The sequence below is a fragment of the Myripristis murdjan genome, chromosome 5 (genome assembly GCF_902150065.1).
Source record: "Myripristis murdjan chromosome 5, fMyrMur1.1, whole genome shotgun sequence".
Taxonomy (NCBI): Eukaryota; Metazoa; Chordata; class Actinopteri; order Holocentriformes; family Holocentridae; genus Myripristis; species Myripristis murdjan.
The window spans coordinates 36,601,416-36,628,149 of NC_043984.1; the positions used below are offsets into that span (position 1 = coordinate 36,601,416).

At 43.6% G+C, this 26,734-nt stretch overlaps 2 protein-coding genes across 3 annotated transcripts; one reads left to right on the forward strand and one right to left on the reverse strand.

Annotated features, from left to right (window-relative positions):
* Positions 1-293: 293 nt before the first annotated feature.
* On the forward strand, positions 294-18,105 carry zbtb40 (zinc finger and BTB domain containing 40). Of its 2 annotated transcripts, XM_030051755.1 has the most exons (14): positions 294-375; positions 1,963-2,114; positions 2,582-2,912; positions 3,144-3,261; positions 3,765-3,958; positions 4,872-5,082; positions 6,285-6,653; positions 9,340-9,546; positions 9,798-9,962; positions 11,612-11,826; positions 12,913-13,072; positions 14,736-15,007; positions 15,258-15,439; positions 17,930-18,105. In XM_030051755.1, exons 2-14 carry the CDS (start codon positions 1,966-1,968, stop codon positions 17,946-17,948), a joined length of 2,592 nt encoding a protein of 863 aa, XP_029907615.1. In that variant the 5' UTR covers positions 294-375; positions 1,963-1,965; the 3' UTR covers positions 17,949-18,105. The 2 variants fall into 2 exon arrangements, with proteins under 2 accessions (XP_029907615.1, XP_029907616.1); XM_030051756.1 differs by lacking the exon at positions 17,930-18,105 and having other exon boundaries at positions 15,258-15,691.
* Positions 18,106-21,482: 3,377 nt separating this feature from the next.
* cyb561d1 (cytochrome b561 family, member D1) lies at positions 21,483-25,842 on the reverse strand. The gene is made up of 4 exons (XM_030051768.1): positions 25,410-25,842; positions 24,264-24,541; positions 23,819-23,856; positions 21,483-22,437 (listed from the first exon to the last, which is right to left on the reverse strand). Exons 2-4 carry the CDS (start codon positions 24,430-24,432, stop codon positions 21,931-21,933), a joined length of 714 nt encoding a protein of 237 aa, XP_029907628.1. The 5' UTR covers positions 24,433-24,541; positions 25,410-25,842; the 3' UTR covers positions 21,483-21,930.
* Positions 25,843-26,734: the final 892 nt, after the last annotated feature.

The window sequence follows — 26,734 nt, forward strand, 5'->3', positions numbered from 1 at the left end:
AATATCAAGTTTAATCAACTAAATGAAAATAAAGAAATTAATTAATGAGGTAATTAATGAGGCGTTGTATATACATCCTGTTTGTTGTTTATTGTCAATTATGTTATTTATTTATTTTTTTTACAGCAACTTTTATTACGGGAAAAAAATGCATGTAACATGTAAACTTCATGAACGTCACTTGAATTTACTCAAATAAAGGGAAAAAACAAAAACAAAAACAAAACAACCCCTCCCGATTCGCGCATGCGTGATAGGCCCTTTTTTTTTTTTTCTCCATCCGTCGCCATTTTCAAAATATCTTAGCTTTATTGCGCAGCGAGGAATTGTTCGTCCACGAAGTTTAAATAAAGAGCTGGATCATTTGAATAGGAGGTAAAGCCCCTGGCAGAAGGTGCGTGTCGGATGTTGGTCAGAAATTAGCGGCCGCTCTCTTCCGCTGGGATTTTCTCTCACCGGCCGAGAATGTGAATCACATTTTGCTGCAGATTAGCCTCAGATTAGCCTCGGCTGCTAAAGCTCCGGCCGGTTAGTCTGCAGATTAGCAAGGCTTCAGATTGAGCAGCACCAGGTCCGGTTCTCCCTGTGTAACCCGGAGGACACACAGCACTTTGTGCGTGGTGTCCCGCAGGCCGTAGAGCTTCCTGTACATGTGTACATATGTACATGCGTCCCAGTCCTGTTAACGTGCCGCTCTCCACCAGACTCCATACAAAATTGTGTGGTTTTTTGTTTCCTCGCTGTGTGGTGAGCAGACAGAGCCGCAGAGCGAAGCCAAACTCCCGCTGCTGGTAGTGACCATGACCCGGCGCTGTTCGGCACACACCTGCTGGCCACTTTGTCATGTATACCTGTAGAAACCAATGCAATTCAATGGAGTAGCTCTGCCTTACCCTTCGTTCCAAATCGCATACTTATACTTTTTACTTTTAGTATGTACTGCAGCTGCCCTTAAAAAGTATGTAGTTTAGTATGTATTGGGACATACTAATTCCTTTTTTCCCTACTAAATAGTATGGTAGTATGGGTATTGGAACGCAGGGTTAGTCAGAGGTGGAAGAAGCGTTTACATTCCCTCGTGTTGCAGTGGCTGAGAAGCTTTTTGTCTACTTGTACTTTGAAAAAAAAAAAGTTATTTTTACTGTTACTTAAGTGCATTTTTGCTGGAGTTTTGTCCTTCACTACATTTTAAATCACATCCATTACGGAGAACAGATAATCAATGATAGACTGTGGAACCTTTCACAATAAAAGCTCAGTCAGCAAAGATGTGAAGAGGAACCTGCTTCGACTTTTTACAAATTACACAATAAAAGCTGCATGATGGAAAAACTGCAGGACCATTTAGACTTAACTGGGAAAAATTATGTGCTTATTCCACATGTGTCAGTTGAGTCTACAGGGTCCTCACTTCAGTTGAGCGTAATGTCCCTTTAAAAGCATGTAGTGTGCAGCGTGTTCTCCTTTTCTAACTGCATGGAAAAGGGGGGGCAGAATATTAGAAACAGCTCTTAGTAAAATGCAGTCCAGTAAAATAACACCACTCATATGACCTCAGTGCTAAACATATAATTGAATTAACACCTCAGTCAAAAAATAGTGAGCTTTACAGGCAACAGAAAAGGAGACTTTATGGCCCAGCAGTTAGATTGGATTGGATTGTACAGGTGGAGCTGATGAAGTGGACACTGAGTGTGTATCTGGTGTAACCTCTTGTTTCAGCAGAGCTACTCTTCCAACACTTAGCCCTGATTATTCACAGCCATCAGCCAATATTAATGCAGAGATTTTACAGAAATGAGAGTTGTTTGGTGGATCTGATTTGTGCCGAATTCACCAGCAGAGCCTAATTATTAAAAATTACAGTTTATAGTTGTTTCCCTGAAAAGCAAGTGACCATAAATCTGACAGCTTTTTACATGTGTTGTGGTGCTGCGTCGTGTCCCTGTGTGTCCTGAGCAGAGGATGGAGCTGCCCGACTACAGCAGGCAGCTGATGCAGCAGCTGTGGGCCTTGAAGAAGGAAGGCCACCTGTGTGACTGCACCATCCTGGTGGGAGACAGTCAGCACCGCGCACACAAGCTGGTGCTGGCCGCCTCCAGCATGCTCTTCAGGTCAGTTCAATAGTATTTTAAAGTGTAGTAGTACAGTTTGGTGCAGGCAGCCATGTTTCTGTGCAGGGAAACATTTCAGTCCCAATTTGGGAAAACCAACTTCAGACTTTCCTGAGTTCTCAGTGTGTTGCATCGCAGCATTTACACTCCCTCACAGTCTTTTTCTGAAGATTCACCAGAAAGGGAAATTACAGCACTTGATTACAGAATAACTCATGTGGATTTTAGTGTTTTTCCTGACAGCTCAGCAGACAGGAGGCACAGATCACAGCCTGTCACTTTCTACTTGTAGCAGGAAAACTCAAGTTTATTAACTTTGCACATTTTATAAAGGAGCAAACTTGATGTGCTTCACAGAAGAAAATGTAGAAGAATGGCAAAGTTAAAAACCATCCACAAACATGATAGAAGGAGTTTTGTGACCTCTTGTTGTAAAGAGTAAAGAGCCTGCTCTTGGTGTGTGTCAGGTCTCTCCTGGACGGCTCAGACACCATCTCCATCGACACGGCCGTGGTTTCCTCGCAGGAGTTCGGCTGCCTGCTGGACATGGTCTACACGGGCCGGCTGCCCGTGGGCAAGCACAACGTCAGCCGCATCGTGGCCGCCGCAGAGAGCCTGCAGATGTTCGACGTGGCCGTTGGCTTCAAGAACATCCTCAGCAGCCTGGTGAGCCCGCCGGCCGCCGTGCCGCCGACACACGGCCGGGAGCCCCGGCTCCAGAGCGCCGAGGGGCAAACCACATCCGCTGAAGGAGAACCCTCAGCCGAGAAGGAGGCCCGGACGCCCGGCAGGACCAAGGTGAAGGCTGAACTCAACTATTTATAAACCATATAAAATACATATCTGTAAGCATTCACCAGTACCAGCTTGGCTTTCCATTCATAATCTCATGTTGTTTCTCCAACAGTCCTTCAGGGGAAAGTTGTTTCTTTCATGAAATATCAGCTTGGTCTGACGTTTGTACTGCAGGATCCTTCAGGTGTTCCTGTCACTAACGAGCAGCGTTACTCTGATATTGTGTATTTCTAGGCTGCCTCAGCGGAGAAGGAGGCCCGGACGCCCGGCAGGCCCAAAGTGAAGGCTGAGCTGGAGGAGACAGAGGGACCGGCCTGCAAGAGAGCTCGTCTGGGAGTCCCGGCGTCCGCAGGTCTGGTCGTTTTTCAGAGTGACACGTTAACTAATCAGTCTCAAGAAAAGCCTGTAAGGAAATGACTCTTTGTGTTTGTTGGATTTAAACCTTTATTGAATGTCCCGTTGAGACAAAGAAAGAGACTATCTCAAAATGATCCCTCTTCTTCTTTTTATTCTTACAAGGGAGAAGTATGACAAAGTATTATGGCCATTGTAGGAAAAAAAAAAAAAGACTACGGAGCTGAGCGAGGCGGCAATATTCCCAGAAAAAAGTCACAAAAAGTCACAAATTTATGCAAAAAAACCTCTGAAAATTAGTTTTTTTATACTTTTTTTTTTTTTTTTAGTGAAGAATCCACATAACTTCACTTAGTAGACGCTGCTGCTCGCCATGTATCAGGCCTGCAGCTCATATACAGATGTTCACAGCGTCCGATCCTCCAGATGGAAGTTGTTCTCATGTTGTTTTCGTGTTGTTTACATGTTGTTTTTGTGTTTTTTTTTCCGTGTTGTTTTCAGGGTCTGAAGAAGCCAAACGGCCGCAGAAGGAGGGGGAGGAAAACGGCGTGACGGCGGCGGAGGCTCCTGACCGCTTCGCCGCCTTCCTTCTGGATCGTTCCTCTGAGCTGACGGAGCTGCTCGCCGGCGTCCCGTCTGTCCTGCAGCTGCTGAGCAAGGCAGCGAACACCGTCCTGGAGGAGCAGGACAGACAGGTGAACAGGCTGCTCTCACACTATCTCAGTAGTAATGGTTTATAAAGTGTTAAAATGCCTTAGAGGAGTAAAAAAAATGACTATTTGGTCATTTTCTACTCACCCCGATGTTCCCTGAAGCGCAGGTCGCTGTAACACGCAGCAGGTTCATTTCAGCCAAAACAACTGGAGTGAATGGAGACAGTTTCTTTAAAGGAATAGTCCAACATTTGGGCCAAAATCCCCTTTTCCCGACTTCCCCAGACTGAGACAAGATGTTGGACATTTCCTCTTAGCTTAGCATAAAGACTTGAAGTCTATGGGAGTCGTTAGCCTGGCTCCATCAAAGTGAAAAAATAAACCCTCCAGCAGCTCTGAAGCTGTCTGATTTACAGACGGCTTTACTGTTTTATTTGAAATACACACGTTGACTGGAGTGGAGTGGTTTCAGGAGAAGTCAGGTGGTGGATCTGTTATCCTTCCATCTATCACAGTGATCCACACACCGCAGGAGGCACTTACACCTGTGACTCCTGCAGACTTCAGGTCTTCATGCTGAGCTAACATGAAAAGTGATCATCATCATATTTTCAGATTTCATCACCTGCTGGCCGTGTGGAGCCGCCGTGTCTTTATTTGCGCTCTGCAACGTAACCACGGTGACACAATCAAAAAATACCGTTTTATTTCTCTGATTTACTGCTCTGTGTGAGGACGTACTCACTTCCACCGCTCCCTCTTTATCTTTTTTGAAATGAGTTAAAATGACTCGCAGCCTTATTATTTCCCCTTTGAAATGTGGAAGTCCTCTCAAATAGGCGATACGAGGTTTTCATGTGATCAGAGCGCCGCACAGGTTACAGGTTTTTGTGAGCGCTTTGAGGAGCCGCTGCAGTTTGTCAGGCTGTGCGCCGTCTGGCTTTGCGTGCCACAGGTGGTGTGTCGGTGCTGCGAGCAGACAGACGCCGGGGCGGCGCTGGAGGGGCTGCTGGGCGCCGTGAGGGAGGGGGGGCTCAGCGGGGGGGCGGTGCTCGCCCTGCTCCGCGCCGCCCAGCAGGAGGCGCCATCGTACTTCCCCCCGCTGCTGCTCGCCCTGCTGCAGGACGCCCAGAGACACACCCAGCAGGACACGCAGGAGGCTGCAGGTACGTGTGTGTGAGCATGTGTGTGTGTGTGTGTGTGTGTGTGTGTGTGTGTGAGCGTGTGTGTGTGGAGCTATCTGCTATCAAGTTCTCTGCCTTGCCTGCAGTGCTGTGCATGCTTTTGCTGCATTCAAGTGCTGTGGGAAATACAGTAATTTCCCACAGCACTTGAATGTTATAAATAGCTGTGATGTTAGCAGGTTCCAGCTAAACGAGGTTGAAAATCAACTATAGAAATATTAACCAAATGCCTAATGTCGATTCAGAGTTCAGATTCTTACATCATGTAGTGCTATTTGCTGCTCCGTGTGTGTGTGTGTGTGTGTGTGATGCATCCACCAAGTTTAGTTCATGAGCTCCCTCCCTGTCGGTTTCCTACGTGGCAGACCTACAGTGGTGGAAAAAAGGTTTCAGACACCCTTAACATTTTACACGATCTCACCATCTCAAATATTATCATGAAATATTTGTGGAAAAATCTTTTTTGTGTTTCAAAAGGTGTGGCTGCATTAGGCAGATACAAACAAATACAAATGATATTTTTTTTGTTTATTGTTTACAAGAAAAACTAAGCAAACTAAATAGTTGACAGTGTAATCTTTCTCTTCAGGCGTGTTTCCTGCGTTAGGTTCCTTGTTTTAGCCATTTTTGTGTCTGAAGAACTTTCAGATGTGCTGCTTTATATAGACACCAAGCTTGGCAACAAAAATTGTCTTTTAAGAAAAAGAACGACCTTCATCACTGGGACCAAAATGACCCAATACTCAAAATGTCTTATGTATTTTTATGGAACCAATCAGTTTGAAGTTTTTAATGGCTTTTTTAGGATTTGTTTAGTATTTTGGCTGTGACTGGACTAAAAGAAATTGCACTTGAAGACCTAAGAGTGATTCTTAATGCAATATTTCACAAATGCATGGGGTGTCCCAAAACTTTTTTCCACCACTGTAGTTTCTGCCACCGTGTCGGTACGCCTCACACACCTCGGTCAAGTCCAAGCAGCTCAGCCTTCCCACCGCCGAAGGCCGACTCGGGAACGGGGACGTGTTCCGCCACATTGAACACCAACACACACACACACACACACACACCAACACACACTGCTAGTGGCTCACAGTCAGGATGGAGAGGATTAGTTTTGTGTGAGTCTGTACTTTGTGTTTTTTTCCTGCTCATTCTGACTTTAATCTCCCGCCGTCCTGCAGACTCGCAGCAGCAGGACGGCCCCGCCAACGGAGAGGAACAGGAAGAGGCGGGACAGGAAGAAGACAAGGAGGATGAGCCGGAAGCAGAGAGCAAACCTTCCTCCCCCTCCTCTCCCTCGTCCCCCTCCTCCCAGCCCTACTCCTGCCGCTGGTGTAAGAAAGGTTTTGCCTACAAGTGCCGCATGCTGTCTCACGCCCGGCGCTGCAGCATGTCGCAGGAGTTCAAGCTGCGCTGCGTCCTGTGTCCCGAGGTGCTGGGCAACCCTCGCGCCCTGCAGCGCCACCGGGCCCAGGCTCACCCCAAAGCCGCTCGCGCCAAGAAGAAGGTGGCGTGCGACCTCTGCGGGCGGACCTTCGCCCACCCGTCAGGTGAGCATCGACCTGTCCGGGGAGAGCTGAGCTGCTTTACACTTAAAATACGAGGGGAAACCTTGACAGCAGCCTCTCAGGGACAAATACATCATTGTTTTGGAGAGTTTTAGCTTATTTGCTACACTTTACCTTACACTACTACCAAGCATTTTTCAAATCATACCATCCTGTCACCAACACCAGTGTGACCTGACGCTGAAAACACCCCCGAGGAAACGTTTGCCTTACGTGGTGTGCAATTATCAGTTCAGTGGGTTATGAAAATTGAGATATTTTGATTATATGCTGTGAAATCTTTAGTTCCTGTGTGTAACAACCGGTTGCTATGATAGAACCAGTTATTGAAATAAAGTAAATAAAGTTATAATCTAAATGTGGACCAATGTATCAGAAGACTTAGTTCGCTCGGGAGAAATGGGTGCGAGTAAAAAAATAAAAATAAACAAACAAGAGATCACTGTTATTTTAAAAGTAAATAATTAATGCAATTTATTTTTCTCAACTTATTTTTTTTTTTCTGATTTCTTCCTATCAAACTGCCATACAACCACAACAAAACCACTTAACCTAACCAAAATAAATAGATATAAAAGATGAATAAATAACCCTTTTTCCCTCTTTCCACCTGTCAGGTAAGTATCTAATTTATTGAATATCAATTTAGGTCTAATATTAAATGTTCAATTTATTTATATTTGATTAAAATATTTTATTACTACTATTTATGTTATTATTAAACTATTTATTCCTATTTTACTATATCGATGAAGAGGGTGATGATGAGGATGATGATGATCAGGCCTACACACACACAAGCTTGCTGCTTGCTTGCTCACTCGCTCGCTCACTCCTTCGCTCACTCCTTCGCTCAGTCGCTCGCTCAGTCGCTCGCTCAGTCGCTCGCTCAGTCGCTCGCTCAGTCGCTCGCTCACTCCTGGCCTTGAAAGTACACAGCGGGTACAAATAATCACTAATATGCTAAATTCTCTAAATTATCTTATTATCATACGATTAATATTATTTATATTATTAGTATTTAAATAAACAAGACAAAAAAAAAATATATATATACATATATATACACTATACTATTACAATCATCATTCATATTGTCAGTTAAAATTTTTTTTTTTTTAAAACCCACACAAACCAGCTAAAAACAATTCTAAATTCTATTTCAGTTAACACCAATACAAACGGCCAGCAATGGCCACCAATGCTAACTGTTGCTAACAGCTGCTAATATTTTAAAACAGCCCAAATGTAAACATAAAAACACACCAAAGAACACAGATCTATATTTACAACCCGGATCAGCTGATAATCAGCTGATCCACAGCACCTGCATAAAGCCAGCTAAAAACAATGCTGGTAGGAGCAGCTGCTACGGCTAATGGCTTTTGACAGTTAGGTTACTTATTTGTTTCCACTCACCAAGTTTACTTTGAATTGTAACAGCAGGATTGTAACAGCAGGGGTGTTGTTCTTCTTTTCTCTCTCTCTCTTTCTTTCTTTTCAGGATGTTTTTCTTTTTTTTATTTTGATTCTCTCGGTTGGTCTCTGTCTCTGTCTCTGTCTGTCTCAGTGTCTCTCAAGGTGACTAGCCTAAATATATTTATTTTGTATTAATTTAATATTTATTTAATGTTTATTGCATTTAATGCCTCTAGTAACCAGGGGTTACACGTGCATGACCTGCAAAAGGGTTTGTTGACATGTAAAATGTGGTGTGAATGGGACAAACAGAAACATTCAAATCACCGGTCCTTTAAAACTGCACAAGGCCACTTTGCAATATTTACTCAATGTACCTTTTTTTTAAAAAATCCCAACATTCAGGTGATAAACAGACAGGAAAATTACTCAGATTTAGAAATAATGCAGGTTTTAATTTAGCTCATAAAACAAAGTTGTTGTTGTTGTTGTTTTTCAGGGACTGCTTTTTCATTGTGACCATACATTCTGTTATGAGTCTCCCAGCTCTCCAGACAGGAATGATGCATTAATTTACTATCGATACAATGGAAAAAATAAATGTCCTACTTGGTTGTTACTCTAGACCAACTGTCATAGCTGTTTTTTTTTTTAAAGCAAGAAGAAGCCAAATCAACATATGCTTTTTTTTTTTTTTTTTTTTTATAGTATCTATGTTTGCTCGTCATTTGTGTTGACTTTCTGCAGTTGGATTTTTGTACCGTAACAAAATGAATGTCTGGACGGTGAGAAAAATCCACAGTATCTTGAGAAAAGTCTGAAGACCAGAACAGTAACAAGAAATACAATATTTGCTTTCTCTTCTTGAAGAACACACAGTCCAACATCTGAAACAGTACCACATTCTTTGGAAAACCGACTTATTACATTTTTATATGAGGTCTTTTTCTCCGTATTGTTTAATTACCACTGTATTGTTTTACTCTCCACTCTTATCGTCATGTCATGGAGTGCCCTCTGTTTTTCCTCCTTGTTTTAATTCGGTTTATGAATAGATCTTTGCCTCTGCTTAGCTTGCTTTGAAAACTCAGTTACATTTTAAATAAGAGATCCACGAATAAAGACACCCTTTGCTGCGTGTCATGCCCCCTCTCTCGCCCGCCTTTCCTGTCTCTCTCTCTCTCTCTCTCTCTCTCTGTCTAGCATTCACTCTCAAATAAAGCAGAAATACCTCAAAACTATGTTTCAGGTATGATTTACCACAAGCGCACCGAACACTTTGAGGAGAAGCCTTTCGCCTGCGAGGAATGCGGCGCCAAATTCGCCGCCAACTCGTCTCTGAAGAACCACATGCGGCTGCACACCGGAGAGAAGCCGTACCACTGCAAGCACTGCGACATGAGCTTCAGCGTGGCCGCGGCGCTCGCCTACCACACCAAGAAGAAGCACTCGGAGGGTAACACACACACACACACACACACACACACACATACTACATTTATGGCTAATTAGGGCTGGGTGATATATAGATATTGTATCAGTATTTGTGATATTCAACAAGATAGATCATCTGGGGTTTTAGTTATTTTAATATTGACACATAACATTAGAGCTGTCTTCTCCTGGGTTTAGAGGTTTTAGAACTGTGATCAGGAGGTGTGTGTGTGTGTGTGTGTGTGTGTGTGTGTGTGTGTGTGTGTGTTTCAGGTAAGATGTATGCGTGTCAGTACTGCGAGGGCCTCTTCGCCCAGTCCATCGAGCTGACGCGTCACGTGCGAACACACACCGGCGACCGGCCGTACGTGTGTCGGGAGTGCGGGAAGGGCTACAGCCAGGCCAGCGGCCTCACCGTGCACCTGCAGACCTTTCACAGTAAGAGCCCGACCGCGACCCAGCAGCCGCCGTTCAGCCTCACACTGACCGAGATCCATAAATATGAGATCAGAGAAGCTGAGTGGAAACAGTCTCCTGATACCCGGAGCCTTCACAGCTCTCCTGGATCCTCTTTAGTTTCAACCTCAGTTCATTATGATTGACATACACTACTCACAAAAAGTTAGGGATATTTGGCTTTTGGGTGAAATTTATGGAAAATATAAAAAGTTCACGCTACAGTGATATTATATCATGAAAGTAGGGCATTTAAGTAGAAGCATACACTGGTGATTTCCTCATCTCAAACAATTTCTTGAAACAAAAGCCAACAACAGTGGTGGATATACCACAACAAAAAATGTCAGTGTCAATAACTTGTCATGTGCCCTTGAGCATTACAGCTTGACAACGACGTCTCATGCTGTTCACAAGTCGACTTATTGTCTGCTGAGGCATGGCATCCCACTCTTCTTGAAGGGCGGCCCTCAGGACATTGAGGTTCTGGGGTACAGAGCTCCGAGCCTCTACACGGCGACTCAGCTGATCCCATAGGTTTTCTATGGGATTCAGGTCTGAGACAGTGCAGGCCACTCCATCTGAGGTACCCCAGTCTCCAGCAGCCGTTCCCTAATGATACGACCTCGATGAGCTGGAGCATCAAACCCCTGATGTGAATTTTGCCGTTAAACTCCTTGTTAGAGAACAGCAACTTGTGCAAAAAGTACTGAAACATTGAACAGTTGGACATGTGCATTCAAAAGTTTACAGAAGGTCACATTAAGTTCACCTGTAAAGGTTAGAATGCATTTTAGGTTCATCCTGAAATTTCACCCGAAAGCCAAATATCCCTAACTTTTTGTGAGTAGTGTATTTCACCGTGATATTCCAGACATTTAAAAATGTTTGATATTGACAGTTTACAGTATGAAGCTGAAAATGTGTGATGCTGAAAAGTTTGTTTATGTTTTGAAGATAAAATATTACAGAATGCAACATCTCTCTCTATAAATTCATATCTTGAATTATGACAGGAAGTAAATTTAAATGTTCATTCACTTAGTGGACATTAAATCTCCTACTGTGGCTTATGAGCCAAGCAGCAGCAATGACATGGTGAGTTAGTATTATTGATTACTGTTTAAAAAAAAGTTGTCTTGATTTTCAGGTTTAGAGGTCATGCAGGTTTGAATTTCGATCATAAAACAGTCTGTTTTTTGGTTGTGAGGTTCCCACTTCTCCAGAGAGGAATGATGTATTCATTTGCTGTTGATACATTGGAAAAATAAATAAAGTTACTGTAGACCAACTGTTATAACTGTTTGTTAAAGTTAAGAAGAAGCCTTTTTTTTTTTTTTTTTTTGGCTTTTTACAGTATCTGTCGTTGCTGGTCGCATTTCTTGATTTTCTGGAAATGGATTTTTAACAACATGAAAGAAATAACTTGAACGAACAAGACAAGAGAACACAGTCCACAGTTTTTTGGGTGATATTGTGTGGAAAACTGTTAGTAAACTGGGTTAGAAAACCATGAGGCCACGTTATGAGTCTCCCCTGCGATCCTGAAAGTCCTGCCCTCTAGTGGTGCATTGCTTCAATATTTCATGATGCAGTATTAAGTGGTTTTTGGGTTTTTTTTTCCACCCCAGACATATCAGAGCCTCACGACTGTCAGAAGTGCTGCCTGAGCTTCTCCTCGCTGGAGGAGCACCGCCAGCACATCCAGCAGTGCCACCCAAAGGAGTTCCACAAGTGTCCCATCTGCCAGAAGGTGTTCACCAGCGCCGCCCTGCTGGACAAACACCGCAGCACGCACGCCGGCACCAAGCCCTTCAGCTGCGACCTCTGCCAGAAGTCCTACCAGGTAGCCTCACATCTGCCCGTTAACTGTCCCGACAAGGCCGCAAATCTGATTGTGTTAAAAGACGGTTTTAATAATAATAATAATAATAATAAAACTTTATTTGTATAGCACCTTTCATACAAGAATTGCAGCTCAAAGTGCTTCACAATAAAAATTTGAAAACACATTAAATAAAACATTAAAAAGAATAAAACACAGCACAGGGTGGAATTAAAAAGAAAAGGCTAAAAATTGAAATACAATTTGAAATAAAACAAAAGATGCAAATAAAACAATAAAAGACAACAGTGTGGAATAAAATAGGAGCTAGTTAAAGGCTAGAGTGAAAAGGTGGGTCTTTAATCTTCTTTTAAAGATGTCTAGTGAGCTGGCTTCCCTGATGTCTAAAGGTCGTGTGCTCCAAAGCTCAGGGGCGTAAGGAACAAAGGCGGCATCCCCAATTTTCTTTCGAGTTTCTTTCTTTCGTTTTGAGTTAAGAAGCTTATTTAAAGGAATATTCCAACGTTTTGAGTTAAAATCTCTTTACCCCGACTTCCCCAGACTGAGACCAGATGTTGGACACCATTTTCTCCTCTGGACGTCCAGCGGTTCAGTTCCTATGTGTAGCATTTCCTGTTAGCTTAGCATAAAGACTTGAAGTCTATGGGAGTCGTTAGCCTGGCTCTGTCAAAGTGAAAAAATAAACCTCACAGCAGCTCTGAAGCTGTCTGATGTACACAGAGGATCATGTGGATTTGAAATACACGTCGCTGGTGTCCAAACTGATGTTCTGAGGTATTTCTCAAAAAATACCTGTATTGCAACAAAGCAGCTAATTGTATTCAAGAAAATAAATATCCTGTTTTGTGCATTATTCTTTTTTTCTTTACTATTTTTTGCACTCTGACCTGTTGAAAACCAATTTTTTGGAATTTTGGGAAATTTCTCTGTATGAATTTAGTGTCATCTGGCAGTATTTATTATCCAGGGATGAGGCGCCATGCAGGCCGTAGATAACCTGCGGGCGTCTGTGCAGAACTATGAACTGACTGTTAAGCGTGTGATGCTCAGTGTTGCGTGTGCATTTCCCGTTGTCCGTATCCGTAGCAACTGTCAGGTCTGTGGTACCACAACCGGACGAACCACCCCGAGCTGTTCGCCAGCCAGACCAACCGGCAGCTGAAGACTCTGGTCCAGTGTGACGTCTGCTTCAAGTTCTTCCCCAGCAGCGTCAGCCTGAGCAAACACCAGGCAGCCGAGCACCAAGGTGAGCCGCCGTCCCAGCACAGCTCGCACTGCGTCTCTCAGAGCCACGCCTGCGTTCGGGCTCGTCCTTTCATTTTCGCTCCTTCAGCTGATATAAAACAGGTGCGGAAAACACACAGACACTCAACAATTCAAATGAATGAACATCCGAGGCAGACTGTTCTGTTGAGAAAAAAAATATTTTAAAAGCTGGTATTATCACACGGCTGAGTGTGATTTAAAAATCTCGGCTGCTGACCAACACGTTTCAGCTCCAAGAGCCTTCGTCATCATCATCGTCAGGCTGCACGGGAAGTGACAGCAAATACACATCATTACATAGCCACATAAATCAATATTATTATTTTTTTTTTAGAAAAGAAAAACTTATTGAGTGCATCATAAAAAAGATCTCATGTCAATACAAATCCATATGAAAAAGAAGAAGAAAAAAAGGAAGGCAAACGTGGTGACAATACAAGAAAAAAGAAAAACACTAGAAAAAAATATTCTCTCAGGACATTGAGGTTCTGGGGTACAGAGCTCCGAGCCTCTACACGGCGACTCAGCTGATCCCATAGGTTTTCTATGGGATTCAGGTCTGAGAAAGTGCAGGCCACTCCATCTGAGGTACCCCAGTCTCCAGCAGCCGTTCCCTAATGATACGACCTCGATGAGCTGGAGCATCAAACACCTGATGTGAATTTTGCCGTTAAACTCCTTGTTAGAGAACAGCAACTTGTGCAAAAAGTACTGAAACACTGAACAGTTGGACATGTGCATTCAAAAGTTTACAGAAGGTCACATTAAGTTCACCTGTAAAGGTTAGAATGCATTTTAGGTTCATCCTGAAATTTCACCCGAAAGCCGAATATCCCTAACTTTTTGTGAGTAGTGTATGTTGTTCCATATCGACACCTTCCTAAAATAATCGCATAAGTCATTTTTTCAGGAGACACAAAAAACTTCACCAAAAATTAACTGTATGATGTTTATTGATAATTTCACTCTAAAAGGTTATAAAAAAGATGACTACTGACATACTAAAAACAATGTCAGTCAATTATGTAACATAACAGAAATAAATGACTTAGGCAAATTTCTGAACATGCCTTTGTTGACTTAGGCAATTGTAATATGTTATATGCCAATGTTATACTAAACCTGATCACTTACCAACTGAGGATGAGCCCTGGATCATTGAAATAACTTCACTTGCAGAGAAAATTTTCTTTCTTCTTGATACTGCCGCCATCTTGAAACACGTAAAAATAGCCTAGAATAGCCTAAATAACGTAAAATTGCCTAAGTCACATTTTCTTTTGACTTAGGCCCTTTAAGCCCGTCAAGGTGCTCGGTGCCGCTTTGACCCAGGAGCAGCCTTCACGGCATCATGTGAAGGCTTTTGGAAGTTATGGCCCCGTTTGTGCAAAGCTCCGCTCTGAAAGCTGATGGAAAACAAAACACACTCGCAGACCTGAAACCTTGTAGCTGGATATAATTGATAGAAATGTTGGGAAGGATGACAGAGAGAGAGAAACTCCTTAGTGATTATTAACTCTCATCAAATACAGTCAATTTAGTTAAATGAAAACAAGCATAAAGGAAGTTTTATTTCTGTTTAAGATGTCCTCTAAAGTTTGTTGGTCCCATGCTGACAGCGTGTCACTCCTGTCGTCCTGCAGACCTGGCGGCGGAGGCGGAGGTGGCGGGGGCAGCGGGGGCGGCGGCGGCACGCTGCCCGCTCTGCCCGGCCGTGTTCAGCAGGGAGGAGGAGCTGCAGGAGCACGCCAGCACCCAGCACTTCAGCCAGGACGGCTCGGCCTTCATCTGCCCGCTCTGCTCGCTGCTCTGCCTGTCCCAGCCCGAGCTGCAGGCGCACCTGCTGTCCTGCCACATGAGGGCGCCAGAGGAGCCAGAGGAGGAGGAGGGGGAGCGGGCAGACGCCTCTCACACGGTAAGGGAACCTCTGTGCTGCATTCAGGACACGAGAGAGTCTTTTATACGCACTCTCCTGTCTCAACCCGTGAAAATGAAAATGTTTGGGAATCCTGTCAGTGGTGATTCACATGTGCTAGAATATTCCAAACAAACAAACAAACTAACGAAAGAATAACTTAATAAAAGTGGAAAGTTCCTCCCTGTCTAGAAGACTTCACACAACCGGGATAACAGAAGTTACAAAAAATGTCCGTCTGTCCAATCAGGCGCTCCCGACAGAGCCGACAGGCGAGGAGGGGGCGCAGACGGTCATCGCTGTGGACCAATCCCAGCAGGTGTTTGTTGCCCTGGGAGACGTGAAGGAGGGCGGGGCCTCGCCGGAGGTGGTGGCGGTCAACATGGACGACCTGCTGAACGGCTCGGTCACCTTCATCTGCGAGGACAAGCAGTGAGTCTGAGCTGTGACCTTTGACCCCTCCGGACACTGACTGTTTTTTTTGTTTGTTTTTTGGGGGGGTTTGTCTGTTTATTTGTTTTACGGGAGCAACAACAAAGTTGAACACAGTCAGAAGTCAGAAGACGAGGATTGTTTCTGTTTGGTGAAGCTCAGTGAAGGTTAAGATGAAAACCAGTTGATCAATTAATAATAACTGATTTCCCACCCTGTGCAGGTTCATATGTTGTTTTTTATTTATGCATTTATTTTTTAATGTGAGATGGTGACATGTCAGGAGCCTCAGAGCCCAACACAACCACTTTCCAACAGGCAGACTGACTGGCTGTGTGCAGTGTGTGTGTGTGTGTGTGTGTGTGTGTGTGTGTGTGTGTGAGAACATACACACCACTGATTCTTGGGAATTTGGATAAAAGCGGTTTCAATTTTGAAAAAAAAAAAAAAAAAGTGAGTTAAATTACAAAATCTGAAGGTTTATCATTATAGGCCAAGGTCTTGGCTGTTCAGCAATGTACCGGTGCAACCTCCTCATTTTGCATTTTTTTCATAAATTAGGTTTTTCCAGTTATTAGGCTACTTTATATTTGTCAACACCGTCACCGTAATGTTTTTTTTTTATTTGAAAACATATTTTTGAATTAAAAGAGACTATTACTTTAATAATTCAACAGCACCAAAGAGACATATTTTAAGCATATTCATTTAAAACCAATATAACTGCCTCTGACGGTGGTGACACTAATCTGACGGTGGTGACAGTGGCCTCATTAAAACATACATTTCCAAAATTTATACCACTCAAGTCAATGGCTTCTTGCTTAACAACTTTATTTAACTATTTGGTACAAAAAATAACAATACTGAGCGATGTTATAAGCATTTTTCAGACTTCAGTCATCACCGTCACACAGAAAACCTGACGGTGGTGACGTCTGACAGTGGTGACAAAAACCTGCTCTTTCACATGATCAGCATGAGTTGTTCACATTAGCCAGCTTGTTTTCGCCCTGTTGCTACCTGCATCAGACCTCTTCTTAAAAAGTATACATTTATTCCATAATCTAATTTAATATTTTTTATACAGAAGTGACGGTGTTGACAATTTATGGTTGTGACAGTAGCAGTGTCCAAAAATATGAAGAGATTTAAGAGAAAATAGCAAACTTCCAGGAGCCTGAGTGGTCTTGAAGCATGCAGTAGAGCTGAAGGTTTGAAAAGGGCTCCTCAGGAATGTAATTGACCTTGTAGTTTTTTTATTATTATTTTTTAAATAAATATCTGACGGTGGTGACGAATATCTGGGACACATTTTGAGCAACCACAAAATAATAGTAAATATTGTTCAGAACTCATTGTTTGTAGTTTTTAATACATATTATAATGTACTCTTTCATGTGGTAAATATATAATTCAATGAAAATATTACTTTTTGTTGTTTTAATCAAGTTGAAATGATTATCTCCTATCTGAGGACAACTGGTTTTGTAGGCCATGGGCCAACATATAATCATTCAATTAATAAAAATTAAAAATAAACCTATAATAGAACCTTACAAATGTGCAAAGGACCCCCTGATTATGCCCTTGATTCTTTTTATTCATTAAAATGTTGTAAATTTCCAACAGAAATAGCATTTTTCTTAGTGGGACATGATTTATCCAAATTCCCAAGAATCAGTGACACACACTCTGTGTATCAGGGTATTCTAATCATAAATCTGGAATAATCATTGTGTTTTGGTTAGCTGCCTATTTGTTTTTTTTTATTTATTTATTTAGAGTGTATAAGGGTCAGAACATTATGATGGAAGTCTATGAAGCCATTCCCATGTTCAATATGTGTCATAATTTGTTTCAGCAATTTTTGGGTTGATACCATTTTTGTTACACAGATTTGGCGCAAAATTTAACCATTTTTGATGACTGGAGAATTGATAAAACTGGTCGAAAATCCTCCAAAATGCAACATTAGGACACCAAGACCCTGAGGAACACCACAGAAAAAATCAGGCTTTGATTTGGTGTCAAAAACTTTTGACATTTGGAGATTTCTGTATTTCTCCTGTGACTGGATGTTGAGCACTGTGTTGTGTAAACGTGTCAGACACTGGCCCTCACTGTCAGTCTGTCTGGAGCAGCAGAGCTCCTCTGAACGGCCTCGCTCTCTAGTTTGTGTCTGTAAAGTCTGATGAGGCTGTGATTCTCCTAGAGGTCACTAGAGGTCATTTTTTACAGCGACATATAAACAGTGTCACTACAGTGAATTGGCTCCTATGGGCAGCTTTTGTGCAATATCTGCAGTCTGATGTTTGTGTCACTTTTTGATGTTAGTTATTATTTTGCAATCAGAACCTTTACATTTCCTGCCCCCTTGTGGCGTGGCATGGCATACCAATACCCCAAAAATATGAAGTATCTCGTGAAATAAACCAAAAGCACCCATATTGGCTCCAACAATGTTAGTTATGTCTCTTTATGCTGCAGCACACATGGCTCCTCGTGATCCTGGAATATCCTGGAATTTACCGAGACGCTTCCAGACAGGGAACGTCAGGCAGTTTGTTTCAGTCTCTGGACACATTAGGAAGATTTTTTTTTTCACTTTACAGGAATAAAGCAGAGTGTGTTTTGTTTTGCAACTTGTTTCACACATTTATTGCATTCTTATTAGAGGGATTCCCAAACTAAACTGAGGATGAAGATGAACAAACAGGAAGGAAAGTCCATGAGGGCACAGTTTGGTTATTGTCTTGGAACGGAAACGCTGATTACACTGAACACAAGTCAGAAACCTTAAATCCAGTGGACAAACTAAACTGTGGAAGAATGTGTACAATGTTTTAAAGGCTATCCACAAGATGATTTTGATTTTTTTTTTTTTTTTCAAGAATATACAAGGTAAAATGGACAGAGTACTGGTTTGCTTTTGCATAAACACACGGGCTGCCTGCTGAAGAAGACGAGGAGCTGCTGGAAGGTCGGGACATCCAAGACGTCTGTTGATCCGAGGTTAAAAATAGTCCGTCCTCACTGAGAGAAATCTAACACCAAAGAGAGAAAGTTGAACGTCCACTGTCTGCTGTGAGACAGAAAAAAAAAACATAGTGCAGTTCAGAGTTTTGTCCATCAGGGGTAGTGCTGAGCACTTACTAAACAGTAAAATATATAGCAGTCAGTGGAGGTAAATGCTATAAAATGATCAGTGCTTTAGATCCCACATATTGACCAGTAACTGGACTGTTAGCACTAAATGGCTCCAGATAGAAATGTGGATCTTAACCAGCATCGGCTCTTTTTCACCTGAGAACAGGAAAAAATTCTGATGATAATTGAGAGAATGATTTTATGAGGAATTTCCATTAACTGCTGCTCTGTTTAGCCCAGTTGTACTGCTCAACATCGCCCCCTGGAGGCAGCCCCGCATACTGTAGGTGGAATATCTCCCTTTGGTAACTTTCAGCCCCGAGTCATAAACCAACACGGGGGTGCATGCACGTTCTCTGTTCCCATTGATTTCAACAGAAGGAAAAAAAAAAAGCGGAGGTCCCATCCTGAACCTCCGCTGGCGAAAATCAGCAGGAGCTCTTGAACTTCAAGGTGCTCTGAGCGTCACTTTCAAACATCAAATCACTGTCAAATCAGTGTTGAGGTACGACTGTGACATCAATAAGAACCTGCAGGAGTCGACTGTCAGCCTCCGTCTCAGCAGCGCTCCTGTTTCTCCACATTAAAACCACATTTCCCATCAAAAATCTGGAAAATGGCGACGTTTAAACATAAATAAATCCTTAAAAACTTTTTTTTTTTTTTTTTAATCTTGCAAATGAATGTCATAATAGTGTTATCTTACAATATAGACTCTTAGGACTACTCCAACGTTTTGGGCAAAATCCCCTTTTTCCGACTTCCCCAGACTGAGACCAGATGTTGGACACCATCCTCACCTCTGGACGTCCACTGGTTCAGTTGCATTGCCTGTTAGCTTAGCATAAAGACTTGAAGTCAATGGGAGTCGTTAGCCTGGCTCCGTCAAAGTGTCAAACGGGGATTTTGCCCAAAACGCCGGAGTGTTCCTTTAAAGACGTGAATGACTCTACTGTCCTGGTCTCTTATTTTACTTGACGTGAACGCTGGCACGTCGCACCGATGGGAATCATCTCAGCCTGCACCTTCCCACCCATGTGAAGTGAACGCAGCATCAGCACCAGCGCTTACTTTGGAAAAACAGCGCCCCCTTCCTTTTCAACAGTGGAAACGCAGCCCAGACAGAGGCTAACGGTCTACAGCAACTCCCCTCGTGTCTCAAAACTGACGATGTCATGATGTAGTGAATATAAATATAAATGCTGCACACGACACCGTTTCCATGGCAAAGGCAGACGCAGCGCGACATAAAAACTGGAGGAAAAAAAAAGAATAAATACAAGTGAAGAGGAGAAGAGCTGGTGCATGATCGTCCGCAGCACCTTCACTGCTGCAGCCTCTTCCCCACCCAGTCAGTCACATGACCTGAGAGACCAGCCGCTGCCTCTCCTCACTGACTGTCTGTCTGTCTGACTGTCTGTCTGTAGTGCAGTATACCTCTGGACAGGCCGGTGGACACGGCTCGGGCTCAGTCTCTGGTGTCCACCTGTCCAGTGTGTTTCCTGTGTGTGTGTGTGTGTGTATTGCACAGTGTGAACACTGTGAGTCCCTGTGACACACACACACACACACATTCATCTTAAAGGAAAAATCCAACGTCACATCTCTAACAGAAATCTGCAACGTTCAGTGCAATCCAGGCATTTCATTGGGTGTTGTCATTTTACCTGCCTCGCGCTCTTCTGCTTCACTTAGTGAGTTCCCTCGTTTCCAGAATGCCCTCTGATAAAGGGCTTGTTGCTTTCAGTAAAAGGCAGGCGGCGGGTGAACGCGACAGTTCAGAAACTCTCACTCAAGAGAGACTTTCTGAGAGTAAACAGCCAGCTGTGTCCATGTGCCTCACAGGCTCGTGTTAGCTAATGCTGCTTTTCCAAAACAGCCAAAGCAGAACGTAAAGCAGCCGGCGGGCTCTGCAGCCGGCGGGCTCTGCAGCCAACGTGCTGCGGCTCGCCGAGGTTCTGTCACATCAAAATTTAGTATTATTCAAAGAAAAATGGGCTCTGTGTGGCTGTTTTGAACTACGCAGCCAGTCAGTGTTTGATGTTGGACCCACCTGTGTGTGGTGCTCCTGTGGTTCCCCTGCACTTCCTGCTGTGAAACTAGAACATGTGATGAAGCCGATGTTGTTATGAATGGAGCACATGACCGACCTGTCCTCTTGCTGCAGTGCATTCTGGTCTGTTTGCTGCTCTTGTGCTCTCTGTGTCTCGTCTACGATTGATTTCTCTCTGTGTGATTGTTGAAAATGTTTTGGATATTTTACATCACTGGATGTTTTTTCAACTGCTGATCTCCACTGTCGCTCCTTTGCAAACAGGGGCACCGCCAGGGATTTTGGGCCCCATGAAAAGAAATCTTATTGGGCCCTTCTATAGCCGGCCAATAGACAAACCTTTTTATTTCCGGCCTTTCGAGGGCCCCCTCCCCCATTGTGGCCCTGGGTAATCAGTCCCGCTTTTCCCCCCGCTATGACGCCCGTTTGCAAATATATATATGTTCATAGTCCACTTTATCAGCTCCACCTGTATAATCTAATCTAATCTAATCCAGCTGTTGTGCCGTAAAGTTTCCTCTCCTACCGCCTATAATGCTCAGCTTGTCTTGTTGTCATGGTAACAGAGGTGTTCATTCACTTCTGTGTTTGGCATTGAGCTCATAGTTAGTGCTGCTGTTGGACTGGACTGCACTTTGCTGACAGCTGTTTCCACTATTCTGTCCCCCCTCATGTATATAAAAAGGGAGGACAAAAAATCAGAAACGCTTCTCAATATGAAGTAGTCCAGTAGCAGACCTCGGCAAACTACAACCTCAGTAATAAACACAGAATTAAAGAGACACATTCTGCACAATGTCAACACAAACTGAACATGATAAACTCTGTTAAAAGGTAGAGTTTATGGCAGAGCTGCTGAGCTGAGCTGCATCAGACTGGACAGACTGGAGCTGAGGGAGTGGACATATGTATATCTCTATCTGTCTAGATAGATACATAGATAGATATACAGATTAATGTGACATTCCAGTGTCTATTTTGGGCCAGTTATCCACAGGAAGCATAAAAACACACCAGCTTTAGTCGGTAGCATGACGTTAGTTTGGATTTTTCCTTTAACATTTTGCCCATCTCTTCATGACATCCAAAGATAATTTTGGTGTTGATTTAAAAAAAAAAAAAAAAACAGTTTATCCAAGTTCAAGTTGAGCTGGACTCTTTTTCCTCCTCTTTTTTCTGTGTCTGTGTCCTCCGGGCGGGACGTCCCACACATCATCAGTACCTGGTGAATCACATGACACACACACACACACACACACACACACACACACACACAGCGTGCTCTCTCCTAGCTGGTGATCTTCTTGCGGGGCAGGTAGGCGTTGGTGATCTGGTTCATCACCACCAGCGCGGGGAAGATGGGCAGCAGCAGGAAGGCCCACCACGCCGGCCCCTTCACCGTGGCCTGGAACCAGTCGGAGAACATGGCCGCCACCACCGTCACCGTGGCCAGCAGGTAGGCCACCAGGCCGCAGGTGGCGTGGTACAGCTTGAGCCGCGGTGAGGACGCCTTGCGCAGAAGCAGCTTGGGGAAGAGCAGGCAGACGCCACAGGCCGACTGCACCAGGGTGGCGACCACCGTGCCCACGCCCAGCAGGCTGTGCCAGGTGGCCAGGTGGGGGCGCTCCGACACGTTCTTGCTGGCCACCATGAAGCAGACGCCGGTGGCGGCGAGCAGCACGACCAGAGTCTGACAGAACCAGTGCAGACGGACTTTCCCCTGACGAGACTTGAAGCAGAACAGAGATCCTTCGGCGGAGAAGAGGAGGACGCCCTCCGTCATACAGAGGCAGTACTGCAGGGGAGGGGGAGGGGGGCGCTGTTAGCAGTTCAGTCAAACATTCACACTTGAACATTCAGGCCAATGTTACAAAGCACTTCACACAATAAAACAACATAAATCACTCAGGAAAACAGGAACTGAGGAAACGTGGTCACAAAGCTCAACAATTTGAACTAAGCAAACACAGAACTAAGGTCAATAAGAAATGGATTAAAACTTAGCAAAATAAAGTAAATAGAAAAGCGGAGAGGTGGAAGAGTGAAACCAGAAATAAAAGGTGGAATACATCTGCATAAGAGTAAATAAATAACACGGAGTAAAACGATAAGTCTTGAGTCAACACGTCACGGTGCCTTCAGGTCTCGTTTGACATGTCTGAGTTTCTGAAAGCTGATATGTTTTGTTTTGTTGGGTTTTTTTGTCTGAATACTTTGTCCCAGTATTTAGTGTCATTTTACCACAGGAACTCAGCGCCCCCCCCCCCACACACACACATTTGACTCCCGTCAGCGTGGAAAAACCCCTGAAACAATAAGACCATGACTAAAACTGCTAAAACTCTCTATGATGATGATGATGATGATGATGATGATATGAATGTGTAACTGCATGGAATCTGAACAACATGAGTCAGTTGAGTTTCGGGTCTTCCCACAGACGACCAGAGTAGTGTCGGTAAATCCTTATTCTGAAAAGTCTCATTTGAAAGTGAAACAGGGGAAAGCAAACCCAACTCACTGGAATCTGCACTGAGATGTTTGATATTTTAACTCCATAAATGCCTAAAAACATGCAGCTGACTATCATAATCAATTAACTTTCTGTCAATAAACTAATCCACTAATAGTGACAGCAGCATTTGTTTGAGACTGTATAAATATCTGTAATATGCTGTACACTACACTAACTGGACTGAACCTTCACCTTTATTAAATTCCTCAGGAGTCTGAACAAAGAGGGAACACATGAGAATGACTGCTGGGTTTTGACTGTAATTTGTTGTGATTTTATTTTGACGAATCCACCGAAAACCAACGGTTCGATCATCTGAGTCTGACATGGAAAGGTTTGGGAAGCTCAGCCTGTAACCGGAGAGCTGCAGGCTCCGTCATCCATTATTCACCACGGAAAGAAGGGATGAGTGGAGGCGGAGAGGAGGAGGGGAGGGGAGGGGAGGGGAGGGGAGGGCAGGAGGCGCGAGGCCGTCACGTGGCCCTCGGTCAGAGAGCACACCTGAACGTGACGAGTCCAGGTTCAACATTCAAACCACCGCCATAAAAACCTGCTGAGGGAGTTAATGTTCAGCAGAGAGCGAGCAGACCCACACACACCTGCTGCTGGTGAAATCAATTTGTGTGTGTGTGTGTGTGTGTGTGTTTGTGTGCAGACTTACCGCGACAGACATGCACACTGGATGCCAGGAAAACAGACCTGAAAGGAAAAAAATAATAATGATAAATCATCTAAAGCCACTATGGAAGCACACACATATAAAATACCCAATCACCTTTCCACAATGATACTCTCATTGTGGAAAAAAAAATGTAGTAAATATGACAAATATGTAAGAATTACACCAAGCCCAGACATTATTATAACAAGAACATAACACTGGATAAACTTTATGATAAACTATGCTGAGGTCTCTGCACTCGCTACAGAGCAACACACAGTCACCAGAATTTATCATTATATTATTATCAATGCCTAAGTCATTATATGGAGTTTCTAGAGGTAGATCAGTTTGTCATGTTGAAAATGAACAGCCACCACCACAGCACACACACACACACACACACACACACACACACACACACGCACACGTCCCGTGCACTCACTGGTTCCGGGGCGGGACAGCAGGGAGATGAGGACGGCCAGTCCCAGGCCGGTGACATGAGCCGCGACCACGGCCGCCCTGCGCATCCACACGTACAGCCAGAAGTCGCTGACGCCCAGGCCGAGCCCCTGGCCCTGCCCCACCGGGCTGTACTCCACGTCCGCCCGCATGCCGTCACACGCCGGTCCGCTACCTGCCGCCGGCCGCCTGAGAGCCGGGACGCCGCCAGACCTCCATCACCCGGCGGCTCCGGGAGAACTGCGGAGGCTGCGGCAAGGGCTGAACGAACACACACACACACACACACACACACACACACACACACACACACACACACACACACACCGGTGTCAAGTCCGCCGGAATGACGACAGCACCACTTCCGGTGGCACATGCACTGACCTGTTCTTCTTTCATTAGAATAAATTCAAGTAGGTCACATGAAGCACACAAAAAAATGCACCCTGCAAATATACGTCAATAAAATATATATATATATATATATATATATATATATATATATATATATATATATATATATATATATATATATATATATATATATATAAAATCAAATACAATGAACATTATCATATTTTATTATCACACATCACTCAGCCCTAATAGTTACTGTGTCCTTAGTAACACTAGTATATTTGTTATTCTGTAATTGTATTACAGCGGAAATGAAAAGTATCAGTAATGTAATGTATAGTGTACAAAAATATACTATATGGTATATTGTATAGATAAAGTATAGAAATATGTCTAGAAATATTTTATTTCTTTTTAATGTAAGTGTTTTTAAGCATCAGTCGGAGAACTGAAAATCGAAATGAGAAATAAAAAGTAAAGACTATATTTGATGGAATTTTAGGAATTTTTTAATGAAAATTAAAAAAAAAAAAAAAAAAAAAAAATTAAAACAAAATCCAAACATGTGCGCACAAACACACACACACACACACACACACACACACACGCACTGCACAGACTGTGTATGTCTATCTTATGTATCTGTTATGCAAGTGTCAATCCTATGTAAAAAATAAATAAATAAATAAAAATTATTATTATTATTATTATTATTATTATTATAAAAAATGAGACTTTTATTAAATATTAAAAATAAAATTAGGCTACTTACTGTATCTCCAGGGCAGCGGCTTCAGCTACGCATTGTGACGGGGCTTTTATTTAGAAAATCTACGTCGGGACCCTCCCCGTAGCTTCCTGCTGGCTTGACGAGGCTCAGACGGACTCGGCGATGCGACTGATTTGGAAACCGCAGTTTTTATATATTTTTTCTTATAAAATAAACTTAATCAAATGTGAGCGGAGCGTCTGACGGAGCGGACGCCGCGGGGTTTCCGCTCCGAGGTAAATCACGTCAGCAGACAGAAACACATGAAGCCGCTCCGCACGTCCCGCCGCGGCTCCCGCACCGTCAGACCCGACCCTGCCCGGACTTCCGCAGTCTGACCCCGAACCGCCCGCCGCCCGGTGAGGCCGCCGCTCCGCCGCAGGAAGCCGGTTCAACCGGTTCAGGCCGTTTGGTTCGCCGCTCCGCCGCTTTCTGTTTATTGTTTTTTACTTCCTGTATTCCGCCCACGTCCCGCCTCCAGGGCTGGGATTGGTTGCTATTTCCTGACCGCCGATTGGCCGGTCCAGAAGTTGTTCAACGTCATCACAGCGACCACAACAAACTCCTGCAGGAGAACAAACAAACAAACAACAAACATAAAGGAATAAAACTGTCAGCATGTGACAGCAGCTCAACAGTGCAGCACATACACTTTTTACATATACTCAAGCTCTTATCTCTGTATTTATTGTTTTCATACTTTTGAATGCACATATTTATACATTATGCACATATTATTCCCCTTTAATACACGTGGAAACGTGCACGTTTTTAATGCTCCCTCACACAGTTAGAATCTGTTAGAATCTGAGACTTGTTCTTTCATGGCAGTGACATGACAGGAATGTCATGAGGATGACCAGGCACCAGCAGCAGAAATGTGTGGAAATGTGAACCAGTTGTAGAGTGCGGGCTGGGAGCAGGTTGGACCAGTTCAGGGGGTTTAACCTGAAACTGCACCAGAAAAAAAGGGGATTATTTCATTCCACTGGGGGATTTTTTTTTCCACAAGATTTGAAGCCTGAATGACTTGATAAGTGTTCAGGAGCCTCATGAGCGTCTGCAGCTCACTGGTACAGCACCATCAATAAAACACTGCACAGATGTTTCACACATGACTGCACCTTCATATGCAGACAGACAGACATACAGCCTTACATAGAGACATACATACAGACAGTACATACATACATGAAAAAATATATACATAGCCCTACATACAGACATATATACATACATACAGACATACATGCAGACACTACTGGGTATCAGTGCAATAACCTGAGGTACAATATATATTTATATCTTTTGTTTCAGTTGCTAGATAG